This window comes from Primulina eburnea, chromosome 6, assembly GCF_022965805.1.
Source record: "Primulina eburnea isolate SZY01 chromosome 6, ASM2296580v1, whole genome shotgun sequence".
In the NCBI taxonomy this organism is placed as follows: domain Eukaryota; kingdom Viridiplantae; phylum Streptophyta; class Magnoliopsida; order Lamiales; family Gesneriaceae; genus Primulina; species Primulina eburnea.
In genome coordinates, this window is record NC_133106.1 from 5,176,158 (window position 1) to 5,202,050 (window position 25,893).

The following is a 25,893-nucleotide window of genomic DNA, read 5'->3' on the forward strand; positions in this document are numbered from 1 at the left end:
CTACTTTGGTTCTCCCAGTGGGATGTTGTCCATGTGTCGCACTTCATTTCCAAAGTAATGCTTGACCCTCTGACCATTGACTTTGAATGTCTCACCATTTTTGCATTTTAGCTCAATTTCCCCATGTGGGTACACTGTTTCCACTGTGAATGGTCCAGACCATCGTGATTTTAACTTACCAGGAAACAACCTCAGTCGGGAATTGAATAATAACACCTGTTGCCCCGGTTCGAAAAGTCGTCGAAGAATCTGCTTGTCATGCCATCTCTTGGTCTTTTCCTTGTATATTTTGGCATTTTCGTATGCATCATTCCTAAACTCCTCCATCTCATTCAGCTGCAGCAGACGTTGTTCGCGCGATGCTCCCTTATCAAAATTTAATTTTTTGACAGCCCAAAATGCCTTGTGCTCCAGTTCCAAAGGTAAATGACAAGCTTTCCCAAAGACCAACCTATAAGGCGACATCCCGATAGGTGTCTTATATGCAGTCCTGTATGCCCATAATGCATCATCTAGCTTGATCGCCCAATCCTTCTGGTTTGTCTTTACTGTCTTTTCTAATATTTGTTTGATCTCCCGGTTGGATATCTCTGGCTGCCCATTGGCTTGCGGGTGGTATGCCAGTGTCACCATGTGCTTCACATCATATTTGGCCAATAGTGAGTTAAAAATTTTGTTGCAGAAATGCGTACCTTCATCACTGATAATGGCTCTAGGCGTTCCGAATCTTGTAAAGATGTTCCTGTGGACAAACTTAACAACAACTCGAGCATCATTAGTACTGGTGGCGATTGCTTCCACCCATTTTGACACATAATCGACAGCAAGTAAAATATAAGATTGACCAAAAGAGGATGGGAATGTACCCATAAAGTCAATACCCTAGACATCAAAAAGTTCCACCTCCAAAATATTTGTTAGTGGTAATTCATGTCGTCTAGAAATATTGCCAACTCTTTGGCATTTATCACATGACTTGACTAAAGTATAACTGTCTTTGAATAAATTAGGCCAATAGAAACCTGACTGTAATACATTAGCTGCTGTTCTAGACGCTCCAAAGTGTCCACCGTAGGGTGAGGAATGACACTGCTCTAGAATTATACCCGCTTCTTCTTCAGCTACACATCGTCTGATTATCTGATCAGCGCATCTCTTGAACAAGAACGGATTGTCCCACAGATAAAACTTGGCATCATGAAGAAATTTCTTCTTTTGATGATACGTTAAATCTGAAGGTAATTCTCCTGCAGCAAGGAAATTAGCTATATCTGCAAACCACAGATGTGTAGCACTTACCTTGAAAAGTTGTTCGTCTGGGAACGATTCATTGATAACTCCTCCTTCAGTTCTTTCTTCCAGCTCTAAGCGTGACAAATGATCTACCACCTGGTTCTCACAACCTTTCTTATCTTTGACTTCAAAATCAAATTTTTGAAGTAGGAGTATCCATCGTATCAACCTGGGCTTTGCATCATTTTTGGCAAACAAGTAACGAAGAGCTGCATGGTCAGTGAAAACAGTTACCTTGGTGCCAATGAGATATGTTCTGAACTTATCGAATGCAAACACCACTGCTAGCATCTCTTTCTCAGTGGTTGTGTAGTTCTGTTGGGCTGCGTTAAGTGTACGACTAGCATAGTAGATAGTCTTGAACATCTTGTCTTGTCTTTGTCCCAATACTGCTCCTACAGCATAGTCGCTCGCATCACACATGAGCTCAAAGGGCTCCTTCCAGTCAGGCACTATCATGATAGGTGCAGAAGTCAGAGCTGTCTTGATCTTGTTAAACGCCTGCAAACAATCATCGTCAAAAATAAATGTAGAATCTTTCTCTAACAGATTACATAAAGGTCTAGTAATTTTAGAGAAATCTTTAATAAAACGACGATAGAACCCGGCATGTCCCAAGAAACTTCTGATCCCTTTCACATTCTTTGGTGGTGGGAGATTTTCAATTGCCACAACTTTGGCTCTGTCCACTTCCATTCCTCTCGCTGAAATTTTGTGCCCAAGCACAATACCTTCTTGCACCATGAAGTGACAATTCTCCCAATTCAACACTAAATTCTTCTCCTGACATCTCTGCAAAACAAGGGTCAAATTCTGCAAACAGTGATCAAAGGATGAACCAAAGACAGATATATCATCCATGAAAACCTCCATTATCTCCTCAACCATGTCAGAAAATATGGCCATCATACACCTCTAAAACGTAGCAGGTGCATTGCAAAGTCCAAATGGCATTCTCCCAAAGGCAAATGTACCGTAGGGACAAGTGAAGGTAGTCTTCTCTTGATCCTCCGGTGCTATGACAATTTGATTGTAGCCTGAATAACCATCTAGAAAGCAATAATAATGATAACCACCTACTCTATCAAGCATCTGGTCAATAAAGGGAAGAGGGAAGTGATCTTTCCTAGTCGCATCATTCAATTTCCTGTAGTCTATACACACTCACCAACCAGTCACTGGACGAGTTGAAATCAATTCGTTATTCTCATTTCTAACTACAGTTATGCCTCCCTTTTTAGGCACTACTTGTACTGGTGAAACCCAAGAACTGTCAGATATAGCATAAATAACACCAGCATTTAGCAATTTTAATACCTCAGCCCTCACAACTTCTTTCATGGCTGGATTCAGCCTCCTCTGATGATCAACATAGGGGGAATAGGACTCCTGCATCAAGATTTTATGCATACAAATAGTAGCCTAATCCCCTATATATCAGCAATTGTCCATCCCAAAGCAGATTTAAATTCTCTCAACACCCTCCGCAACCTCTCTTTATCATCACTAGTAAGAGCAGAAGATATAATTACCGGATTGTATAACTGTCTTTAAATAAATTAGGCCAATAGAAACCTGACTGTAATACATTAGCTGCTGTTCTAGACGCTCCAAAGTGTCCACCGTAGGGTGAGGAATGACACTGCTCTAGAATTATACCCGCTTCTTCTTCAGCTACACATCGTCTGATTATCTGATCAGCGCATCTCTTGAACAAGAACGGATTGTCCCACAGATAAAACTTGGCATCATGAAGAAATTTCTTCTTTTGATGATACGTTAAATCTGAAGGTAATTCTCCTGCAGCAAGGAAATTAGCTATATCTGCAAACCACAGATGTGTAGCACTTACCTTGAAAAGTTGTTCGTCTGGGAACGATTCATTGATAACTCCTCCTTCAGTTCTTTCTTCAAGCTCTAAGCGTGACAAATGATCTACCACCTGGTTCTCACAACCTTTCTTATCTTTGACTTCAAAATCAAATTTTTGAAGTAGGAGTATCCATCGTATCAACCTGGGCTTTGCATCATTTTTGGCAAACAAGTAACGAAGAGCTGCATGGTCAGTGAAAACAGTTACCTTGGTGCCAATGAGATATGTTCTGAACTTATCGAATGCAAACACCACTGCTAGCATCTCTTTCTCAGTGGTTGTGTAGTTCTGTTGGGCTGCGTTAAGTGTACGACTAGCATAGTAGATAGTCTTGAACATCTTGTCTTGCCTTTGTCCCAATACTGCTCCTACAGCATAGTCGCTCGCATCACACATGAGCTCAAAGGGCTCCTTCCAGTCAGGCACTATCATGATAGGTGCAGAAGTCAGAGCTGTCTTGATCTTGTTAAACGCCTGCAAACAATCATCGTCAAAAATAAATGTAGAATCTTTCTCTAACAGATTACATAAAGGTCTAGTAATTTTAGAGAAATCTTTAATAAAACGACGATAGAACCCGGCATGTCCCAAGAAACTTCTGATCCCTTTCACATTCTTTGGTGGTGGGAGATTTTCAATTGCCACAACTTTGGCTCTGTCCACTTCCATTCCTCTCGCTGAAATTTTGTGCCCAAGCACAATACCTTCTTGCACCATGAAGTGACAATTCTCCCAATTCAACACTAAATTCTTCTCCTGACATCTCTGCAAAACAAGGGTCAAATTCTGCAAACAGTGATCAAAGGATGAACCAAAGACAGATATATCATCCATGAAAACCTCCATTATCTCCTCAACCATGTCAGAAAATATGGCCATCATACACATCTAAAACGTAGCAGGTGCATTGCAAAGTCCAAATGGCATTCTCCCAAAGGCAAATGTACCGTAGGGACAAGTGAAGGTAGTCTTCTCTTGATCCTCCGGTGCTATGACAATTTGATTGTAGCCTGAATAACCATCTAGAAAGCAATAATAATGATAACCACCTACTCTATCAAGCATCTGGTCAATAAAGGGAAGAGGGAAGTGATCTTTCCTAGTCGCATCATTCAATTTCCTGTAGTTTATACACACTCACCAACCAGTCACTGGACGAGTTGAAATCAATTCGTTATTCTCATTTCTAACTACAGTTATGCCTCCCTTTTTAGGCACTACTTGTACTGGTGAAACCCAAGAACTGTCAGATATAGCATAAATAACACCAGCATTTAGCAATTTTAATACCTCAGCCCTCACAACTTCTTTCATGGCTGGATTCAGCCTCCTCTGATGATCAACATAGGGGGAATAGGACTCCTGCATCAAGATTTTATGCATACAAATAGTAGGGCTAATCCCCTATATATCAGCAATTGTCCATCCCAAAGCAGATTTAAATTCTCTCAACACCCTCAGCAACCTCTCTTTCTCATCACTAGTAAGAGCAGAAGATATAATTACCGGATGTGACGAACCCTCGTCTAGGAAAGCATAGCACAAGTGACTCGGTAAATCCTTAATACAGGGGATGCTTTTGGTACCTCTTTACTTGTATCCTCGAGTAACTCTTCAAGTTGGGTATCATTCTTTTCCTTAGGTAGCGTATTGAGAGCAAGTAACTCCTCTTGCACATCCCAATCATCTTCATCTAGTGTAGAAACTGATTCCAACAAGCATATCTCCAAAGAGTCTTTTGTCAACTTTCCTGCACCAACATGAGATACACATGAATCAATTATATCAATACTCTTACAAGTAATTACCTCATTTGGTCCTTTGATGGTATTGTAGATGTTGAACACGACTTCATCTCCACCTACTATCAATGTGAGCTCGCCCTTGTGCACATCAATCAAGGCTTTCCCGGTAGCTAGGAATGGCCTTCCAAAGATAAGTGGCGTCTCCTGGTCTTCTTCCATATCTAAAATGACAAAGTCAGCAGGGAATATGAATTTGTCTACCTTTACCAGCACATCCTCTACTATCCCTCGTGGATAGGTAAGTGATCTGTCTGCCAGCTGCAAAGTAATAGTGCTAGGTTTCACCTCGCCAAGCTCCAAAGTCCTGTAAATAGAAAAAGTCATTAAATCTATATTAGCACCCAAATCACAGAAAGCTCTATTTACTCTAGAACCACCAATAACACAAGGAATAGTAAAACTCCCCGGCAACGGCGCCAAAAACTTGTTGCGTTTTTTCACTACCGCGAGTATACGGTGTCAAGTTTTAGTACTGGTTAGAGTACAGATATCGATCCCACGAAGAGTAAATATTTAAAACTGTATATTAATTACCACAATTGACATAGCTCAACTTTATTTAAACAAATCGAATAGTTGGTTTAAAATCAATTCAAATAAAATAACAATTAGCACGCAGCAGAAAATTCACTGAGGTAATAAATCTAGAGATATGATTTCGTCGAGTCTCCCCTATGCTAAATTAACATTGACTAACATTTAATTAAATTGCTCCATGTTTATTAACCAAAAACTCACAATATTTTCTATTCCCTCTATCGAGTGTTAAATAGAAATGTATTACATATCACTGATTTTAATATGTCTATTCAAAATCACGTAACACATAATAAAAGTAAACAAGGTTCTTTTATGGATTCGTCAGAGTTATACGTCTTTTGCACGTTATAAATATCTAACGATGTGATTTCTTCTGTCCTAATTTCAATCCACTCTGTCGAGTGTTAGATTTCAATTATATAATCAATAGAATTATGGCCAGTAATTCAAGAGCATTAAAGCAAGAAATCACAAATAAACACGATGAAATAATTAAATGAAAATTCAAATCGTCATTACATAGGTTCGACCTCGACTACATCAATCTCTAGAAAATAGAATTAGTTCATACTCGAATTTAAATCAATACAAAACCTGTTTGTAATCATTAAAAACGTAAAAGTAAGAAACCGAATTAAGAACGTGTTGGCGAGAGATGAAAGTGCTTCTCCGTGTCCGGATTCAACGTCTTCTATCTCCCTTCTTCGTGTCCCGTGCTCCGTGTTCTGACTTTTAATCTCCTTTCTCTCGAGTGGTATGACGGCTACGCTCAGAATATTTCGGAACCCCTTTTAAATCAACGTCGAAACCCTTTTATTTCTGAAAATCGCGCCGCGCGCATATGCGCGGCACAAACTCGCACATATGCGCGGGTGCTTCGGGTGCTGATCTTCATATGCGCGCCATAAGCGGCGCATATGCGCGTTGCTCTCGGGTTGTCGCCTGTTCTCTCTCGCGCATATGCGCGCCATGAGAGGCGCATATGCGCGAGACTCACTGTATGGTACGCGCATGTACGCTGCTTTGGGAGCGCATATGCGCCAATCTTTCTGCCAGTTACGCGCATGTGCGCGGGAATAATTCGCGCATATGCGCGGGGCTAACTGCATTCCAACCTTCGGGGTATTGCTCACACTTCTTCTCCTAGGCGCCATTTTAGCTCGTTTTCAGCACATGTTGTATCCGCACATAGATTCCTGCAATTACACCAAAAACAACAAAAGCGCATAATTCCGCCCAAAAAGAATAACAATCTATATAAATATAGGAATAATTTAAGTGCATATAATGCACTTATCAATACACAAGTTCAAGGGGTGGATTTTGATGAAACATTTGCTCCTATAGCCTAGATTGAATCTGTCCGACTGTTACTTGCCATTGTGTGTCATATGAGAATTAAATTGTATCGAATGGATGAGAAGAGTGTGTTTTTAAATGACACTTTGACTGAAGAAGCTTATGCATGTCAACCAAAAATATTTGAGTATCCACATCATTTGAACCATGTTTACAAGCTGAAGAAAGCATTTTATGCACTGAAACATGCTCCACGAGCATGATATAGCAAGTTGACAGAATACTTGCTTAATATTGACTTCAAACGAGGTAAGATTGATAAAAACTCTTTTTATTTAAAGTCAAAGCATGATATTCTAATTTGTCGAGTCAATGTGGATGACATAATATTTGGTGCTTCTTCACAAAGACATGTAGATAATTTGTTGAAAACACGTCTTCACAATTTAAAATGAGCATGGTAGACGAATTAAGTTTCTTTCTTGGATTGCAAATAAAACACTTGCATGATGATATCTTTTTGTGTCAAACCAAGCATGAAAAGAATTTAGTCAAGAAATTTTCAAATGAGAACACTACGCACATGAAAACTCCCATAAGGTCTAGTAAAAAACTGTCCAGAGATGATGTTGCCAAAGGTGTTGACAACACTTTGTATCACATCATCATTGGTAGTTTTCTCTACTTAAGTGCTAGTCACCTTGATATAATGTTTAGTGTATGTTTATGTGCTAGATATCAAGTGTATCCTAAGATTACTCATCTGAAGGTTGTCAAGCGAATTCTGAGATATATTGTAGGGACCATTGAACTAGGTTTGTTGTACACCAAAGAAACAAATACAATTTGGTGGGATTTAGTGATGCTGCCTGGGATGGTGACCTAGATGATAGGAAGAGTACAAGTGGAGGTTGTTTTTACCTAAGAAATAATATAGTATAATGGTACAGTAGGAAAAAAAACTATATGTCCTTGTCTACTGCTGAATCTGAATATGTTGCAGCTGGTGTTTGTTGTTCACAACTTTTGTGGATGAACCAAATAATTGAGGATTATGATTTTCATAGTGAGACCTTAATACTTTACCGTGACAACTCAAATACTATTGATATTTCAAAAAATCCAGTACAACACTCTCAAACAAAATACATTGATATTAGACATTATTTTATTCGATATTTGGTTGAGAAGGGTATAAATCAAATGGATTTGTTGGAACTGAGAACCAACTGACTGATATTTTCACAAAATTATTAGATTTCGATAGATTTTCCAACCTTCGTAAGTCTCTCAATTTGTGTGCATAATGATCTCTCACACATGTTGTCGTGGGTGTTGCAACCTGTGACAACACCTTGCATGCATATTCTTTTTGTATGATGCTAGACATATTGCATATATCATTCATCCTGTTTTTGTGTAAAGTCTGTACAATGATGGCTATTTCCTGGTGCACTCTCAGTTTTCATTCAAACTTAAAATCAAGCACTGGAGTGTGGTTTGTTCTCAATCTAAGTCCTCAAGTAGATGAGGATATTCGTGTATTTCATGATCATGTCCAACGTGAAAAAGTGACTTTGAAAAATGTAAGCAAAAAGAAGAAAAACTGAAAAGAGGACAAAATAAAAAATATAGAAGAAAATGAAAAAATATACTCAAAGGAGTAGATTGAATACCATTATTTTATTGTGGGAGCTACCACTTCTAAACCAAAATACAGATGAGAAAAGTTACCTAGAGAGTCTATTGAAGATCATTCTTCTAGTGTGAGAGCTACCAATTCTGAATTTAAAAAAAAAAAAATCATGAAAGTTTCAGTAATCAGGAGTGTTGCCAACACCAAGTATATATATACTACAATTTGTTCACTGCCTGACACTTCCTTTTTATATCATACTTGATGCATAATTATGACATGCATCCTGATTGGTTTGTTAATTTGTCTTATTCAATGGGCTATCAGCTTTTGACCTATACATTTGAAGAAAACTCTAAATCTTCTTAATTTTGAATTTTCGTGATTTTTAATAGTAAGTAAGATAATTGACGTGGTGTTAAACATAAATCTTTTCTTTGAAATAAAATTGCACTGGTTTAAATCTAATTCACCGTTATATGATGGTGTAAATTTTGATTAGGAAATTGAGTCTATTTCGAAAAATTATTATCGTTACTGTGCTGTCTGATCGGAACTGAAGAGATAAATCGACGAGAACTTTTTTACTGTTAGAGTGAGAATATATATATATATATATATATATATATATATATATATATATATATATATATATATGTGTGTGTGTGTGTGTGTGTGTGTGTGTGTGTGTACCATTGAATGCTCAATTCATCACTGTTAATTGCTCTTATTTTTCCTATCAGATCTTCTTTGCTCTCGTTTATCTCCCTCTGAAAAATTGTGTTTAATCGTTGCTGTTATACATAATTTTTGCTTAAATATTCTCATATGGTTGGAACTGGATACGGCCCTGTAAGGATCGATTAGGGGGATCATCATTGATCTACAATAGCTCGGTTCTTGAAATAATGAACACCGATGAATTAAATCGAGTTTAGTTTTCAAACCAAGCGGAAGACACTCGAAATAATCTTCGTAGAAACCAATTAAACATTTTGTAAATCATTTAAAATATATGTAAGTTGAATGAGTAAAAATATTTTAGTTGAAGCATTTTATCAAACACTTGGTATACAATATTTTGGTAGTTGAAAAACACATAAAATGCTTCAACAATCCTTCTTTAAAAACAGTGGAAATAGACAGTAATGTAATAAACAAATAGACACAAATTTGTTTATGGATGTTCAGAGATTAACAACTCCTAGGTCACCCCTTCTTCCCCTTGGGAACGATCTACTAGAAGACCTAGATAACATTCGAACTGGTGGCTTGAGATACGACTTGTAGATAATTGAGTTGGCTTTCCAACCGTTTTGGCCTTAGGTCATTTCGATCTCTGGTTTGTAAGATATGCTCAAAATACCGCACCTCGCCAGAATTAAACCGGTTGCGAATTGATGTTCCAGCTTCCAACTTGATGTATCAACTTCACACTTGAGTAAATATATTAGAAATACAATAACAAGTTTTTGTTATCATTAAAATCAAGATTGCTAGTTTTTCTCAACCAACAATCTCCCCCTTTTTGATGATCACAAAACTTGGATAAACGAAATTTATCTAACATATTTCTCCCTCTTTTTGTGTGAATAAAAAAGATTGATTTTAAAATAAATTAAGCACAAATTTTGAAATTCGAACTCCCCTTTAAAATTATAATTAGTTCTCTCCCTATATTTTTTAAAGTTCGAAATTGATAAAAATTAGAGGGGTGACTAATCAATGGAAATATTTTCAAATAATGATATTTTAAAATATGAAATGCACAAATTATCCAATACATGAATACGTGAATCAATCATCTAGCTTCAAAAAGAACCAGCAACTCAAACTCATTTCAAACAACCACAAAATCAAGACAAGTTTGCCAATCCGATATACATAAACATTGAAGAGTCCCTTATTTAGTCATTAAGCACAATCAACATATGTAAGGGAATTGCTAACCAAACTAGCATAATATGGAATATCTAATCGGCATTTTACTCGGAGAATAAATAAAACTTGGAGAGAGTGTACCGATTTTTCTTGAAGAGATGTGACTGAAATTTGAATGAAATTTCCATTTTCTTGATGAGTGCAACATCCTTGAGCCTTTTTTTTTTTTTGACAAAAACATCAACTTTGGCACATGCCTTGTTTTCTACCGCAGCACACATGGTCTGCCTTTGATGAATAAACTGAATTTTCTGGAGCATGACCTGGCTGAAAATTTTATACCGCTGTGAACCTCTACGAGTTTAGTTTCCAACGGAAAAAGCGGTTTGTCATTTGGACCCCCAGCAAAGAAGTTATGCCATTTTTCCCAAGGCTGCTGCAAGCTGTCCGAAAATTCAACTTGTACGCATATGTTAGAAAAATCTGGAAATTCGAATTTTAAGCATAAATATCGGTTTAAATGTTCTTTCAAGAACAACCTGCTCTGATACCACTTGTAAGGATCGATTAGGGGATCATCGTTGAGCTACAATAGCTCGGTTCTTGAAATAGTGAACACCGATTAATTAAATCGAGTGTTTCAAACCAAGCGGAAGACACTCGAAATAATCCTTCGTAGAAACCAATTAAACATTTTGTAAAGCATTTAAAATATATGCAAGTTGAATGAGTAAAAATATTTTAGTTGAAGCATTTTATCAAACACTTGGTATGCAATATTTTGGTATTTGAAGAACACATAAAATGCTTCAACAATCCTTCTTTAAAAACAGTGGAAATGGACAGTATTGTAATAAACAAATAGACACAAATTTGTTTATGGATGTTCGGAGATTAACAACTCCTAGGTCACCCCTTCTTCTCCTTGGGAAGGATCTACTAGAAGACTTTAATTTATACAACACCTTGTACAAACCCATTTCAACTTAAGACTTATCTCTTGCCTAATTGAAACTCCTAGCACACTCTCGATTGTAGGCCGCAACCTCACAATCCGCATAATGTTTAACGTCTCTTATGCCAAGACTACAAACACAATCTTTAATGTCTTTCTGTGAAGACTCACTTAACTAAACTTTGAAGTTCAACTCTCTTGTATATGTGTGAGTGATTGTGTGTGAGGAATTTATCCTTTAAAGTGAACATCTCAAATGTATCCTCAAACAGGGGCTTGTGCTCTCAAATGACAGATATCTTCATGCTAACTGCCTATGCTTTGAATCCCCTTCAAAAGCTCTTGTTTAATCTTCAACATGTTGTATTTATAGGCTCCAACAATTATATATACGTTAGACACAAGAATATGACCGTTTAGAAAGTTTCTGTACTGATTCTGAAATTGCAACGGTCAAATTCGCCTTGATGTACCTTTTCCCGAGCTTAAACTGGTTGATCAACGGTTGGTCAACGGTTCAACTGATCAGCGATTGAAACTGGTCAGCGGTTGAACTGGTCAGCTGTTGAAAACTGGTCAGCAGTTCAATCTGTTCAGCATCTCAATCGCAGCTCAACTGGTGTGCTGTGCAGAACTAGTAGATTCATCACTATTTATCAGCATCATAAGCTTCGATTCAGACTTTGACTTATGAAGATGATTTGTAGATCATCGTCTTATCATTCCAAATCATACTGAATCGCTTCATTCCTGTAAGCGAGCTGAGAGATATGGCCAAAATACCGCAACTGCTCATACCCAACTGATTGCTGTTTTTGTGCAATCAGATTGGTCATTCAAAAACCGGTTTGGACTAGATACCATTCGATTTTGCCCAAATGACGTGAAATACGAATTGTTCCAAAATGTGTTTTCTGATCAGGGAAGTTGGCGGATTGTCATTTGAATCAACCAGCTGAGAGATATGGGTAAAATACTAACACTGCTTGTTTTGAACTTTTTGCAGAATCCGAAATGTCTTGTCTGAAATTCAATCAGCGGTTTGACCTAGACAACATTCAAACTGGTCCGACAGGCCTGAGATACGACTTGTAGATAATTGAGTTGTCTTTCCAACCGTTTTGGCCTTAGGTCATTTAGATATTTAGTTTGTAAGATATGCTCAAAATACCGCAGCTCGCCAGAATTCAACCGGTTGCGAATTGATGTTCCGGCTTCCAACTTGATGTATCAACTTCACACTTGAGTAAATATGTTAGAAACACAATAACAAGTTTTGTTATCATCAAAATCAAGATTGCTAGTTTTTCTCAACCAACAGACCCTATGGATATTTAAAGCGAAATGATAGCTAGTGCCGGTGACAAAACCGCCTATATAACATCCAATGACAGTCTCCTTCAGACAGTTGAGGTCACAGAGGACCCCAATCCCTATTGAAACCATTTCTCATGTATAACCGGGTAATGAAACAGAGGTTGATAATCCACCAAATTTCAAAGAGCTGAATCATGTATTCCATGTTCCTCTGCAACCCAGACGTTCAAATAGACGGGCGGGGTATGTCCATGATTTTGTGCCCTCCAAGTGGTTTCGAGCTTCCTCCTCCACTACAAATCTTTTGGATCTTGATTTCTCATTTGTAGATGGTTCTGATGATGAAGATTTTTAATTGGTCGCAAGACCTGAACCTACTGTTGCAACGAAGAACACAACAACATCATCTCCTACTATTCACTCATCTTCTATATAAGGACCAAAGGATGTTCCAGGACTTAGTGATCCTGTTGATTCTACTGATGATGAACAATCATTGGCTGAGTTTCTTTCACACATAAAAGAAGAAAAAACGGAGAATAAGATCACCTTTGATGATGATGAGCCTGTTGAGGAATGATATGAGAGTTTGAGGACAATCGCCCAGACCCGTTTGACAGTCCCTCTTCTAAATCTGACTTTGAGTCAGAAGAAGATGATGATGATGATGAGTCCAAAGGAACTGATGGTGATGAGAGTGAATCCAGTGATATGTTGATGATGATGTTATTGATGTTGAGTCTAATGTTGTCAACATTGAAGACAACATTGACTCTGAGGACTATGACTTGAGCCAGTCCTTCTCAGAAAGGTTATATTCTGAAGTTGCTTTAGCCTTATGGTCATTGTATGTCAATAGAGAATTTATTGAAGAAAGAAATATTGATGTGGATGTTTATGGACAACAGAATCTTACTGTTTTCTTCATAGATCTAGGGATGTTTTCCACTGTGAGAACTGCGATTCCATGCGCCAGAAGACATGTTCAGGAATTTTATTGCAATCTCCTATCTCCAGTTGGAGATGAAAGATCAGTGAAGTTTGGCAGGGTGTTTGTCAGTGACAGGAATTTTAGCTTTAGTCATGAGGTGATGAATGCATTCTACAATAACCCTCTGGAGCTGAAGACGAAGAAGCTACAGCTGACTTCAATCTCATTGCTACTGTTCTCACTTGGCAGTTTAATCAACGTGTTCCCAGACCACCCCAAAAGGTTGTCATGCTGCAAATCTAACTTCATTTTATTCCGTGTTGCACAAGACTACCATCAGGAATTGGACTCCTTCTACCAACATAGGAGACCAACTGAAGATTGCACCGGCATACTTTAAGGAAAATCGAAAGGTCGATCTTCCGTGGATTAACTCTGGTGTTGCCCAAGATGTGGACAACACGGGTGCATCAACATCTGGAACCACACCAGCAGTAACTAAATCTGTTTCGAGGGAGACACCCTCTGAGTACATAATGCTTTCTACCTCTCACATTCAGGCCCAAATCGACTTTGGCCGCCAACGAATTCGGAACACCTGAGAGACTATTGTCTTCTATGAATCCCAAGTGTCTGATTACGAGTTGCTGTTGAAAGTCATGGTTCACTCCTTCACTGCACAAAATGGGGGAGTAGTAGGAGAAGCCGAGGCCGAGGCCACTGCAAAAATGGATGATACTACAGTTGTTGATCCCCAGTCTGTTTGATTTTTTTCTCTTATTTTACTGTATTATCTTTGAAGTTCTTTTGTCTGTTTAATTTTGTTATCTTGATCTATTAATGAATTTTCTGAGTATTTTTTGAATGTTCAACCTTAAGTGATACAATATCTATCTGACAACACTGCACTAATCTTTTTGAATTGAAGGAGGAAAACATAACAATCTAACTCAGGAGGAGTTGTTATACAGACAGATATTACACTTCACCAATTTGGCTATTTTGTTCAGAAATGAAAAAAGTAGATAATGAAAAGAATATTTTATTTATAAATATTCTTTACTAAATTCCTTCTTTGTTGATATATTTAAATATGAAAATTTGTCTTTCTAAACTAATTAGATTTTCCTTAAATATTTGTTCTTGCTCGATAATATTGTGATAATATTATTGATGTCAATCTAGAAATTCTTTGTTTCTTAATTGTGTAGAACTCTACACAAGGAACCAAAAATATAGGGAAAATGTGAAATGAGAGAGAGAGAGAGAGAGAGAGAGGATAGCAACCATATATTATAATTAATAGAGCAAAAAAAGAGCAATAATAAATCGACAGCTATAAATAATGTGTCATAAAGTTTGAACACAAATTACGCACAGCCAGTAGTATTGATAATTGATGGGAAAATGTCAGAAAAATGAGGAACAACGACGTGTACAAAATCCGAAATCAAAACAAAATATGATATAAAATATACATTCGAAAAATAAGCATTAATTCATTATCGATTGGAAAAAGCATAAAATTATAAAACAATTGAATGATCGACAAACATTGAACGAAACAACGAACCTAAAATTTGGTAACATTTTGGATTTTTTTTAGAGATTATGAAAGATTAAGCAGTAATTAAAATGAATTGGAATGATTGTTACTCAAAGTATATGACGTTTGTGACTCAGAGAAAAAAAAACACATACAGAAGGCTATATAGAGTGTATACTTAGATACTAATAACAAGTAAAAAATTTGAGTCTAAAATTTGGGTCTACAAACTATTAAAAGAAAATTGGATCAGTATAGACAGCCAAATATATAATAATAGCATACACAAGTTAAAAATTTAGACATATAATATATATATATATATATATATATATTATATATATAATATATATATATATATTATATATATATAACATATAAAAAAATTTTGGCCCAGTGTAGGCAGCAGCCACACTGGGCATATGCTGGCTCTGCCCATGGAGAGAGAAAGAGAGAGAGAATTTCATTGTTGATTGTTGAGGCATGCAGAAAAACTGAGAAGTGAAGTTTTCGCGTGATTAACTCACGTTGGTTTTGCTTTAAAAACTGAGAAGTGAAGATTTCGCGTGATTAACTCACGTTTGTTTTTCTTTGTTCTCGTAAGGTGTTGAATACACTCGTAGGTGGACCGTTGCCTAGTTGAGGCCTGGCGGTCAAGGTCGGGCCAAGCATGATGCCTGCATGGATCTACGATTTTTCCTCATGTGCTCGTCGCGACTTCTAGATTGACCCTCCTAAGAGTTCGAATTTTTACAAAATATCTTATATTGCAAAGGAAGAAAAGATTCATTTTAATTTTTAAATTAGTGATATTAATTTTTTATATTAATACTCAATTATTACTATTGAATTTTATAATTGTTTGTAATCAATATTCTATTATTATTAATTGTGAATATTAAATCTTGCTAGTTTTTTTGTATATTCAGAATACACATTTTTGAAGAGAAATGGATGATCACGTTATCATCCAACGCTAAAAAAATTCATCTACTTGTTGTGACATAATACGAGAATTGTTCATAGAATTCTTGTTCAACTCGTGAGTAAGACGAGATCGTTGTACTTTGGAGAGTATTTGGTCATAATTGTGGGGACCCGGACGCTAATCATGTTCTTAATCATCATTGAGACTAATTAATCAATTATAAAACAGGGTCTAAATTTTTCTTTTAATATACAAAGCGGAAACGTAATGTAATTCAATTCAAATTACATATTAAACATAAACATACACATCCTGTATGATCTACAAGTATTCAACTAGGTTCAACTACTACAATCAAGTAATAAAACCTATCTATGTCCAAGTCCGGAATCACCACGCTAATCTCGATCTTTCTTCACCTCTGTGACCCTGAACCTGCCCCACCTGTTGTCATGCACACATACAAACAAGACAACAGCCGGATAACTCCGGTGAGAATAACTCCCAGTATAAACAATGTAAACATGCAATCATATAAAAACATATATAAAAGCATATAATTAACATTCATAACATGTATCAAATCAGAAACATAAATCAATAACAAGTAATGAATCACACTCAGACTCAAACAACGCGTCGTCTCAGACTCGACTCAACTCTAACCTAGGGATCCCGATGTCTGGGCGAAACAGCCACAGAATTGACGACTCGGTCAAGATTTAAGCGAATCAGCCAATAGCTAGGCGAAACAGCCGATAGCTAGACGAATCAGTCAATATATAGACGAATCAGTCAATAAATAAGCGAATCAGCCAATAGCTAGGCGAAACAGCCGATAGCTAGACGAATCAGTCGGTGACTAGGCAACTCAGCCAATGACTAAACAATTCAGCAGTCAATACATGCAGTTGCTATAAATCAATAGACTACAAACATCAATCTCAACAATTACAAATATCAATGTAATAACTAAGTATGTGATTTAGGGAGACTCGAGTCAAACCTTACTCGAGTTGTGCAATCCCAACACAACATTAATTTATACCTTTCTTTCTTATACTCTGGCTCTGTCGAAGTCTCGAACCCCAAGCCTGTCAATACTCAGTCTGACAATGACAATATCGAGGGTAAAATATCAATACACCATCCAAACAATACTGGATATAATCAGAATTCAATCAAATTCTGTTTCAATATCATAACATCATATTTCCAATATATCCAGCCCTACCATACTAGTCAGATATCAATCCCAACCTCTCATAATCAATAACAACTTAATTCTGATATCATATCAACTCCGAAATTCATAACAATTCCGTATGGTATCTGTTCTTCAGTCCGGTTTCACTTATATGATGTTTAACATGACAAGAACATCATATAGGAATCATATCAGATTATGACAATACCATAATTTCAGAACATATCAAAACGTAGCAAAACTTACGTCCAGTCGTAGCCTACGTCGATAGGAACACAGTACTGAAGTCGGATTCAAAATCGGACGGCCGGATTTCTCACAAAAGACGTAAGGATTTTCAACCCTTATCCAGAAACCTTTCTCGATTCTTCTTTCTGATTTTTGCTTCTGGACATGGAAGGATTCGTGTGTATATATATATACAGCCACGCACATGCAAGAGGACGAGTGGCTCATTCCTCATATTCCACGTCTCGCGCTCGAGCGGTAAGAGTGTACCGCTCGGGCGCGAGCTCGGCGCTCGGGCGGTGAAAATCTGCCGCCCGGGCGCGAGACTCTCTGTCCGGATGCTCCTCCATTGGCGCTCGAGCGGTAATATTCTACCGCTCGGGCGCCACACCTTCTGCCCGAGACTCACTCTTGCTGGACTTTGGCGCTCGGGCGGTCTCTTTCTACCGCTCGGGCGCCACCGCTTCTGCCCAAACATTACATAACTCATATGTTTTAACTAAATTAATCTCGGAGTGATCCAACTATACTCATATCCGTTCCTTATCAATAAATCATCTCAGATTACGTTAATCATCTCGGATTATGCTAATCAAATTCTTGGACATTACATTTCTCCCCCCCTAAGATACGATTTCGTCCTCGAAATCACAGGCAATCAATCGTATCAATAAGAAGGTATATCACAAAACTGAATAGAAAACTCACATCAGTTAAATAACTCGGGGAATCTTTGTCTCATGTCTGACTCTATTTCCCAAGTATCTTCTTCTATGCCCTGACGACTTCACTGAATCCTCATATGAAGCATCAATAAAGATAGTTCTCATCTCAATAAAGAGGAAATCACCATTTCTTTCCGTACAACGTTTTGAAAGAAGCCATTTCAATACTCGTCTGATAGCTATTGTTGTACGAAAACTCACAAAGTGGCAGTGTATCTTGCCAGCTAGCGCTAAAATCAGGCACTACTGTTCTCAGTATATCCTCCACTGTCTGGATCGTCTACTCAGACTATCCATCGGTCTATGGATGATATGTGGTACTAAGATATCACTTCGTACCTAGAGCCTACTGCAAACTCTGCCAGAAGTATGATGTAAACCGAAAATCATGGTTTAAAACAATCGACCTTGGCACTCTATGCAGTCTGATCATTCATCTGACATAAATCTCAGTCATCTAATCATAACTGTACGTCATCTAGTACGGAATAAAGCATGCGGATTTGGTCAATCTGTCAGTCACAACCCAAATCGCATCACGACTCCGGGAGGATCTCAGTAATTTCATTACAAATCTATGGAAATGTGATCTCATTTCCTTTCAGGAATAGACAAACTCTGTACTAATCCTCCGGTTTTCTTTCTCTCAGCTTTCACCTATTGACAATTCAGACATTTGGCTACAAATTCAGCTATATCAGCTTTCATTTGTTTCCACCAACACTGTCTTCTATCTGATTCAAACCCGAATTCAGAATAACAACAATATTCAGTCAAATTCAAGACATCACTAATCAGTACTGATCCGATAAACTCATACAATTGCAATTATCTGACACTGATATCTACTACAGCCAACTAATTACAGTTTACTTCTGCTAAAATCAACAGATATATCATCTTCAGATATAACACACCCTGAATGCAATCTGTCTCAATCAGGATTCACCATTTCAACAGTTTCTGATATCTAATCAAGTCTACAATAAATCTCTCCGACTGAAATCAGATCTGAATTCTTATCGGGGAAAACATCAATAACTTTCATATCATTAGTAAATCAGCCAATGATAGACTCAACTTCAGTAAATCAACTGAATACATAAGGAGTCTCTCTGCTCCTTTCTGTAATAATCGAGTCATCGATAGTACGAATTATCAAAGGAATTCTCAATCTAGAATCCTTATCGTACAATATTCATTAATTGGTCATCTCAGATCCGATTCTCACCATCTTCTGGAACTAAACTAGGGTAGCTCTGTACTTGATCAGCATAACAATATCAGTAATGCAGTCCCAAACTCAGACAACACCGGTACAATACCAGCTACCACATGTTCTAACTCAATCTCATTCTCATCTTACGGTAGTATACCATATTTTACAGAATTCACTGCTATACAAACTCTCCCCAACGGAGCAAGGGTATACACTACAGTAAATAAAGACTCCACAGGCAATACATAACTCAATGCAAATCATTCAGAAATAAATATAGGTGAAGCACCCGCATCTATCAGTACAAAAGCAGGATAACTATATCAAGAATCGTTACCTGCAACATCACTCATCTGGTGCTTCCTCAGCCTGCTCCTCGGTCAAAGCAAATAATCTGGCCTGCTGTCTAGGAGGCTGGCCGACTATCTGGCTTCCTCCTGGCCTCATCTGTGACTGAGATGGTGCTGGCTGAAATGAAGGAACAGCAGCTGATTGTCTACTCCACTGTGATCCAGATGATTCGGTTCCCTGAAATCTTTGAGAACCTTTCTGTGGACACACTCTGGAAAAATGTCCCTGTTGTTTGCAGAAGTGGCAGCTACCAAGTACTCCTTGGCACTGTTCAGTGGAATGTCTCCCTCCACAATTTCCACAGTAAGCCCCGGTATAACTCTGTTGGGGACCACTGGAACTAGAAGAACTGCCGCCAGACTTCTTAAACTGCTTTCCTCTAGCCTTCAGAAAATCTTTCTTTCCACCACTACTATCACTCTCAAATCTGGGAGGTGGTTGCGGTGTTCTCCACTCTTGAGAAACAAATGCAGCTCCTTTCTGCCTTATCAGGCCTGCTTCAGCGCCCTTTGCTCTATTCATAGCATCAGCAAAGTTATTTGGTCGCCCTGTGTTCACCAATGTAAAGATATCAGGATTCAAGCCATTGATGAACTGATCAGCCACGGCTTCATCATTATCAGCCACATGTGGAGCAAACTTCAACAAGGTAGAGAACTTGGTCACGTATTCTTCAATGTTCAGCTGACCCTGTCTCAAATTGGCAAATTCTGCCCCCTTGTCTTTCCTGTACGACACTGGGAAAAATCTCTGAAAAATTCAGTTTTAAATACATCCCAAGTAATAGTCGTACCTCGCTGCTCCAAGGCCCTCTTCATCGTACTCCACCAGCTCTTTGCAACATCATGCAACTGGTTCCCAATCAACTTAATTCGGCGCTCATCGCTATACTCCAGCAATTCAAACAGCTTTTCGATATCATTCAGCCAACTCTCACACTCAACTGATGTCTCAGTACCCGTCAGAGTGGGTGGTTTGAATGACTGAAACCTCTTCAGCAAGGTTTCCATTGGAGTCGGTGTTACATCCATTGGAGGATTTGATGTACTACCCTGTTCTGGAATTCGTCTAGGAGGCATATCTGAAACTCAAAAGGATTAGTGACCCAATCCAACACATCTGTTTCAATTCAATCTCCCTCCCGATCATCTTACTGCTGATCGAGAATCAATTCAGATTCGTTCCCAATAATACAGATTACAAATCAAATCAGATAAATCAGGTAACATGTATTATATAAAGCAGCACAACATGCTAGCATTCAAAAACAGGAAAGAATACCTCAATCTACCCCGCTCACTAGCCTCTTCTATCTCAATCTCAAGAATCTACAGTTCTAGTACCTACAGCTCTGATACCACCTGTTGTGGGGACCCGGACGCTAATCATGTTCTTAATCATCATTGGACTAATTAATCAATTATAAAACAGGGTCTAAATTTTTCTTTTAATATACAAAGCGGAAACGTAATGTAATTCAATTCAAATTACATATTAAACATAAACATACACATCCTGTATGATCTACAAGTATTCAACTAGGTTCAACTACTACAATCAAGTAATAAAACCTATCTATGTCCAAGTCCGGAATCACCACGCTAATCTCGATCTTTCTTCACCTCTGTGACCCTGAACCTGCCCCAGTTGTCATGCATACATACAAACAAGACAACAGCTGGATAACTCCGGTGAGAATAACTCCCAGTATAAACAATGTAAACATGCAATCATATAAAAACATATATAAAAGCATATAATTAACATTCATAACATGTATCAAATCAGAAACATAAATCAATAACAAGTAATGAATCACACTCAGACTCAAACAACGCGTCGTCTCAGACTCGACTCAACTCTAACCTAGGGATCCCGATGTCTGGGCGAAACAGCCACAGAATTGACGACTCGGTCAAGATTTAAGCGAATCAGCCAATAGCTAGGCGAAACAGCCGATAGCTAGACGAATCAGTCAATATATAGACGAATCAGTCAATAAATAAGCGAATCAGCCAATAGCTAGGCGAAACAGCCGATAGCTAGACGAATCAGTCGGTGACTAGGCAACTCAGCCAATGACTAAACAATTCAGCAGTCAATACATGCAGTTGCTATAAATCAATAGACTACAAACATCAATCTCAACAATTACAAATATCAATGTAATAACTAAGTATGTGATTTAGGGAGACTCGAGTCAAACCTTACTCGAGTTGTGCAATCCCAACACAACATTAATTTATACCTTTCTTTTTATACTCTGGCTCTGTCGAAGTCTCGAACCCCAAGCCTGTCAATCCAGAAACCTTTCTCGATTCTTCTTTCTGATTTTTGCTTCTGGACATGGAAGGATTCGTGTATATATATATATACAGCCACGCACATGCAAGAGGACGAGTGGCTCATTCCTCATATTCCACGTCTCGCGCTCGAGCGGTAAGAGTGTACCGCTCGGGCGCGAGCTCGGCGCTCGGGCGGTGAAAATCTGCCGCCCGGGCGCGAGACTCTCTGTCCGGATGCTCCTCCATTGGCGCTCGAGCGGTAATATTCTACCGCTCGGGCGCCACACCTTCTGCCCGAGACTCACTCTTGCTGGACTTTGGCGCTCGGGCGGTCTCTTTCTACCGCTCGGGCGCCACCGCTTCTGCCCAAACATTACATAACTCATATGTTTTAACCAAATTAATCTCGGAGTGATCCAACTATACTCATATCCGTTCCTTATCAATAAATCATCTCAGATTACGTTAATCATCTCGGATTATGTTAATCAAATTCTTGGGCATTACAATAATCCTATTGAATTGGGGTATTACCTACGAGGATGCGAAAATATTTTTTAGTTCAGTGCTTCGGATCTAATTATTTTTCTTTTGAAATTATTTTTTGCCCCAACACAACGAGCAAAATTTCCAATAATCTAAAAGTTTTTTTTTTAAAAAAAATAAATACATCGGTTTCAATCGGTCAAGTGAGAAGGCACGTTCATGGTCGGACAAAATCTGGTGAATATGAGCTATGATATATTGGGTTGCTTCTTTATACTTTGGTTTGCTTCGAGGATAAAATATATATATATATATATATATATATATATATATATATATATATATATATATATATATATATTTTTTTTTATGCGGGCGTATGTTGTATATGAATTAACATTTCGTTTAATTTCTCTTAAGAAATATACCAAATTGTGAGCTTTTTAATTTATGGAATTTAAATTGTGATCTATATATACAAATATTTATATGAAAAATGATGAACAATAAGAGACTTTTGAGTTGAGATATCGGTATATATTGGATTTAAAACACATGAAATAATTAATATTTTGAATTGTGCGGTCAAAAACTTTTGAAGAAAATTTCTTGCGGATTTAATATTATTATATCTTGAACAGTGCAAATGTAGATATTATATTATGCAAGGCCATCACAAGATCTTTAGATTTTTGCTAGATTAAACGAAATTATTATCTTATAATTCAATTTTGGTATACCTTCATTAGACACAAACTTGTGTGAGACGGTCTCATGAGTCGTATTTTGTGAGACGGGTCAAAATACGTCCAAACCCTAGAATAACTTCTATAGAGAATTGAAATGTTGGGGATACGTCACTTTATTCATATAAGGAAGTTAGGTTCATATAAATCTAATTTCACCAAACTCCGTGGATCAACACTTATTCTCCTTAGTGTTAATGTAGGCCTTTAGTCTAGTGCTCATGTACGGCTCGATCTAAATATTTTCCTCCTAAAATCATTTTTCACACCAATCCATCGACCGAAATTTCCAACAATCAATCCAAAAAATTGTACTTCACATTTCGTAGTCGGAATAATTTTCTATCTAATGGACGCAATCTTCTTTGTAAATAATGTGAGGTGAACCAGGACATGAAGTTGTACATGAATTGATGAATTTTAAATCTCATTTCAAATACCTTGACTTGTTTGGATGAATAAAACTCAAGTACATTTTAAATTTACTTTGTATCCAGTTAAATAATTTCAATAATAATTATAATAGATTTCAAATACCCTAAGACGAGTACCACTTGAAATTCAATTTCCAAATCCTGATCAAATTGAATCTCTTCTTCTAAATCAGATACATTAATTCAAGCCCAACTTAAAAGATTTTTTTTCTTCGGACCTTAAAATAACATTTCTTGAATTTAACTCTTGTTCTAATCGCACTTATTATTGGGTTGTTCTGGTCTTCTAACCACTCCCTGTAATCACAATAATAATAAATATTAGTTATTAATTTTATTTTTCCTAAATTATATAAATAATATTGTAAGGGGTTTTGTTTAACATGAACGATAAAAACGTTGTGTGTATCAAATATAAATATTGTCTCAAATGTTGTAACATTTAGTGACAACATGATGCAGAATAGCCGTTAACAAAACCAATACTAGTGATTATATGAATATATATTCTCTAACACGTTATGGAATCAATATGCATTGTAAAACAACAATAGAATAAACAAAGAATGAAAAAAAGTTTGTGTCAAAAACTAGAGCAACAAAACAAAATCTTCAATCAACACTTTCACAAGTGTTGTCTTCAGATATCTCCAACCAGGGGTGGATCTAGGATTTTGGCATTGGGAGGGCCACTTAGTTTATTTTGCGACGGTTTTCTCAAAAACCGTCGCTATATGGCGACGGTTATAATAAACTGTCGCGGATTTTGTGACGGTTTTTGCCAAACCGTCGCTAATCCGTCGCTAAAAAAACTTTTTAAATTTTTTGGAGGGGCTGTGGGCGCCATATAGCGACGGTTGTTGAAAATACCGTCGCGAATTTTGCGACGGTTTCTGTTACAACCGTCGCTAAAATTTTTTTTAAATTTTTTGGGGGGGGCCGTGGCCCCGTTCGCCCTACACTAAATCCGCCCCTGTCTCCAACAACTACAACAATACAATTGTAAATAGTCATATTCTTCAACGGTTTGATCTTTTCCCTTTTTTGTCCAGAATGGACAGCCACTTCCAGCAACAAGATTTTCATCGTAAACTAGATCAACATTTGTTTGATTGATTTTGACCTGAGCTTGAATGACAATTGTAGAAATAATGATATAATCAATGGATGAGGCAGTGTTGTGAGAATCATGGGTCGTGTTGGAAACATCAGGCACCACAACGGAGGCAGATAAAGGTAAGTATTTCTTACTGTTTCCCTTAAGCAGAGCAAGGACAATCCTTAACAGCTCACTGACATAAGACGACTACTCATCAATGTCTCTGATGGATCATTGAGATTCAAGAATTTCATAAATCAATGAAGGGAAGTGGAGTTTGGAAGCTTTGAAACCTCTTTCAGCAAAATATAGCACGATCTTAAAAATCAATTTGCCAAAATTGAGAGTACGAGTTTCAACAGAAAATAAAGTCAGGGTTGGTGATTTTTTCACTTCTATGGAATTTGATGAGGAAGTACAATTGCGTAGAGCAACCTTGTGAAGAACATAATAAAAATATGTTAGGTTTGCTGCAGAAAGGCGAACTGGATGTCGTAGAAACTGCGTGATCAAACCACATGTTAACGCTGAAGTAACCTCGTGAATATCTGGTTGAGGTCCATCATCTATATTAGGAGTATTGTAGTAGCAGTTGACGGGTGCAAGAGTAAAATCGTACACAATTTTGCGAACAACACCCTTCCAAACTTTCCGGGCCAATCATCACATATATACTCCATATGAGAGGCTGGTGTAAAACTCAAGAATTGGTTTTCGACAGTATGGAATACTATAGAGACAGTAGAAAATATCCACTAAAGTTTGAGAAAATCCACCAGATTGTGTCTTATTGAGCAAGAGCATTTTCGGTTTGCATATACTCACGATTTCTATATACTGACCATTGAGCAAGAGCCTTTTTGATTTAGAACTTTGTATTAAAGGCCTCATACAAATCATAGCTATTAAAGTCTGTGTTGTCAGGAGTGTTCTCAAAACTCAGCAGCCAACTCAACATCTTCACTTCCAGTATCATCATCCCCGGCAACCTCAAATTCTTCTTTAGCAGAGGAAGAAGAGGAACTGTTAGAGGAATCAAGCTTGTTATCAGCAAACTCTCGTGCCACCTCGGTGTCAGGTTCATAGTTAGAGTCATCAACAGTAGCCAT

At 37.6% G+C, this 25,893-nt stretch overlaps 1 protein-coding gene across 1 annotated transcript; it reads right to left on the reverse strand.

Moving 5' to 3' along the window:
* LOC140835290 (uncharacterized) lies at positions 1–25,893 on the reverse strand. The gene is made up of 12 exons (XM_073200780.1): positions 25,749–25,893; positions 25,220–25,350; positions 24,684–24,943; positions 4,753–5,275; positions 4,457–4,528; positions 3,871–4,054; positions 3,146–3,258; positions 2,611–2,682; positions 2,025–2,106; positions 1,023–1,271; positions 693–742; positions 1–636 (listed from the first exon to the last, which is right to left on the reverse strand). Exons 1-12 carry the CDS (start codon positions 25,891–25,893, stop codon positions 1–3), a joined length of 2,517 nt encoding a protein of 838 aa, XP_073056881.1.

Bases quoted from the DNA above. Each gene is read 5' to 3' on its own strand.
- LOC140835290 (XM_073200780.1), bottom strand. From the start codon at position 25,893: ATGGCTACTGTTGATGACTCTAACTATGAACCTGACACCGAGGTGGCA. The intron at 24,944-25,219 runs GTTGCTCTACGC...GCTCTGCTTAAG, and splicing joins TTTATTATGTTCTTCACAAG to GGAAACAGTAAGAAATACTT. The intron at 4,529-4,752 runs GTACCAAAAGCA...ATCTTGATGCAG, and splicing joins TCGAGGATACAAGTAAAGAG to GAGTCCTATTCCCCCTATGT.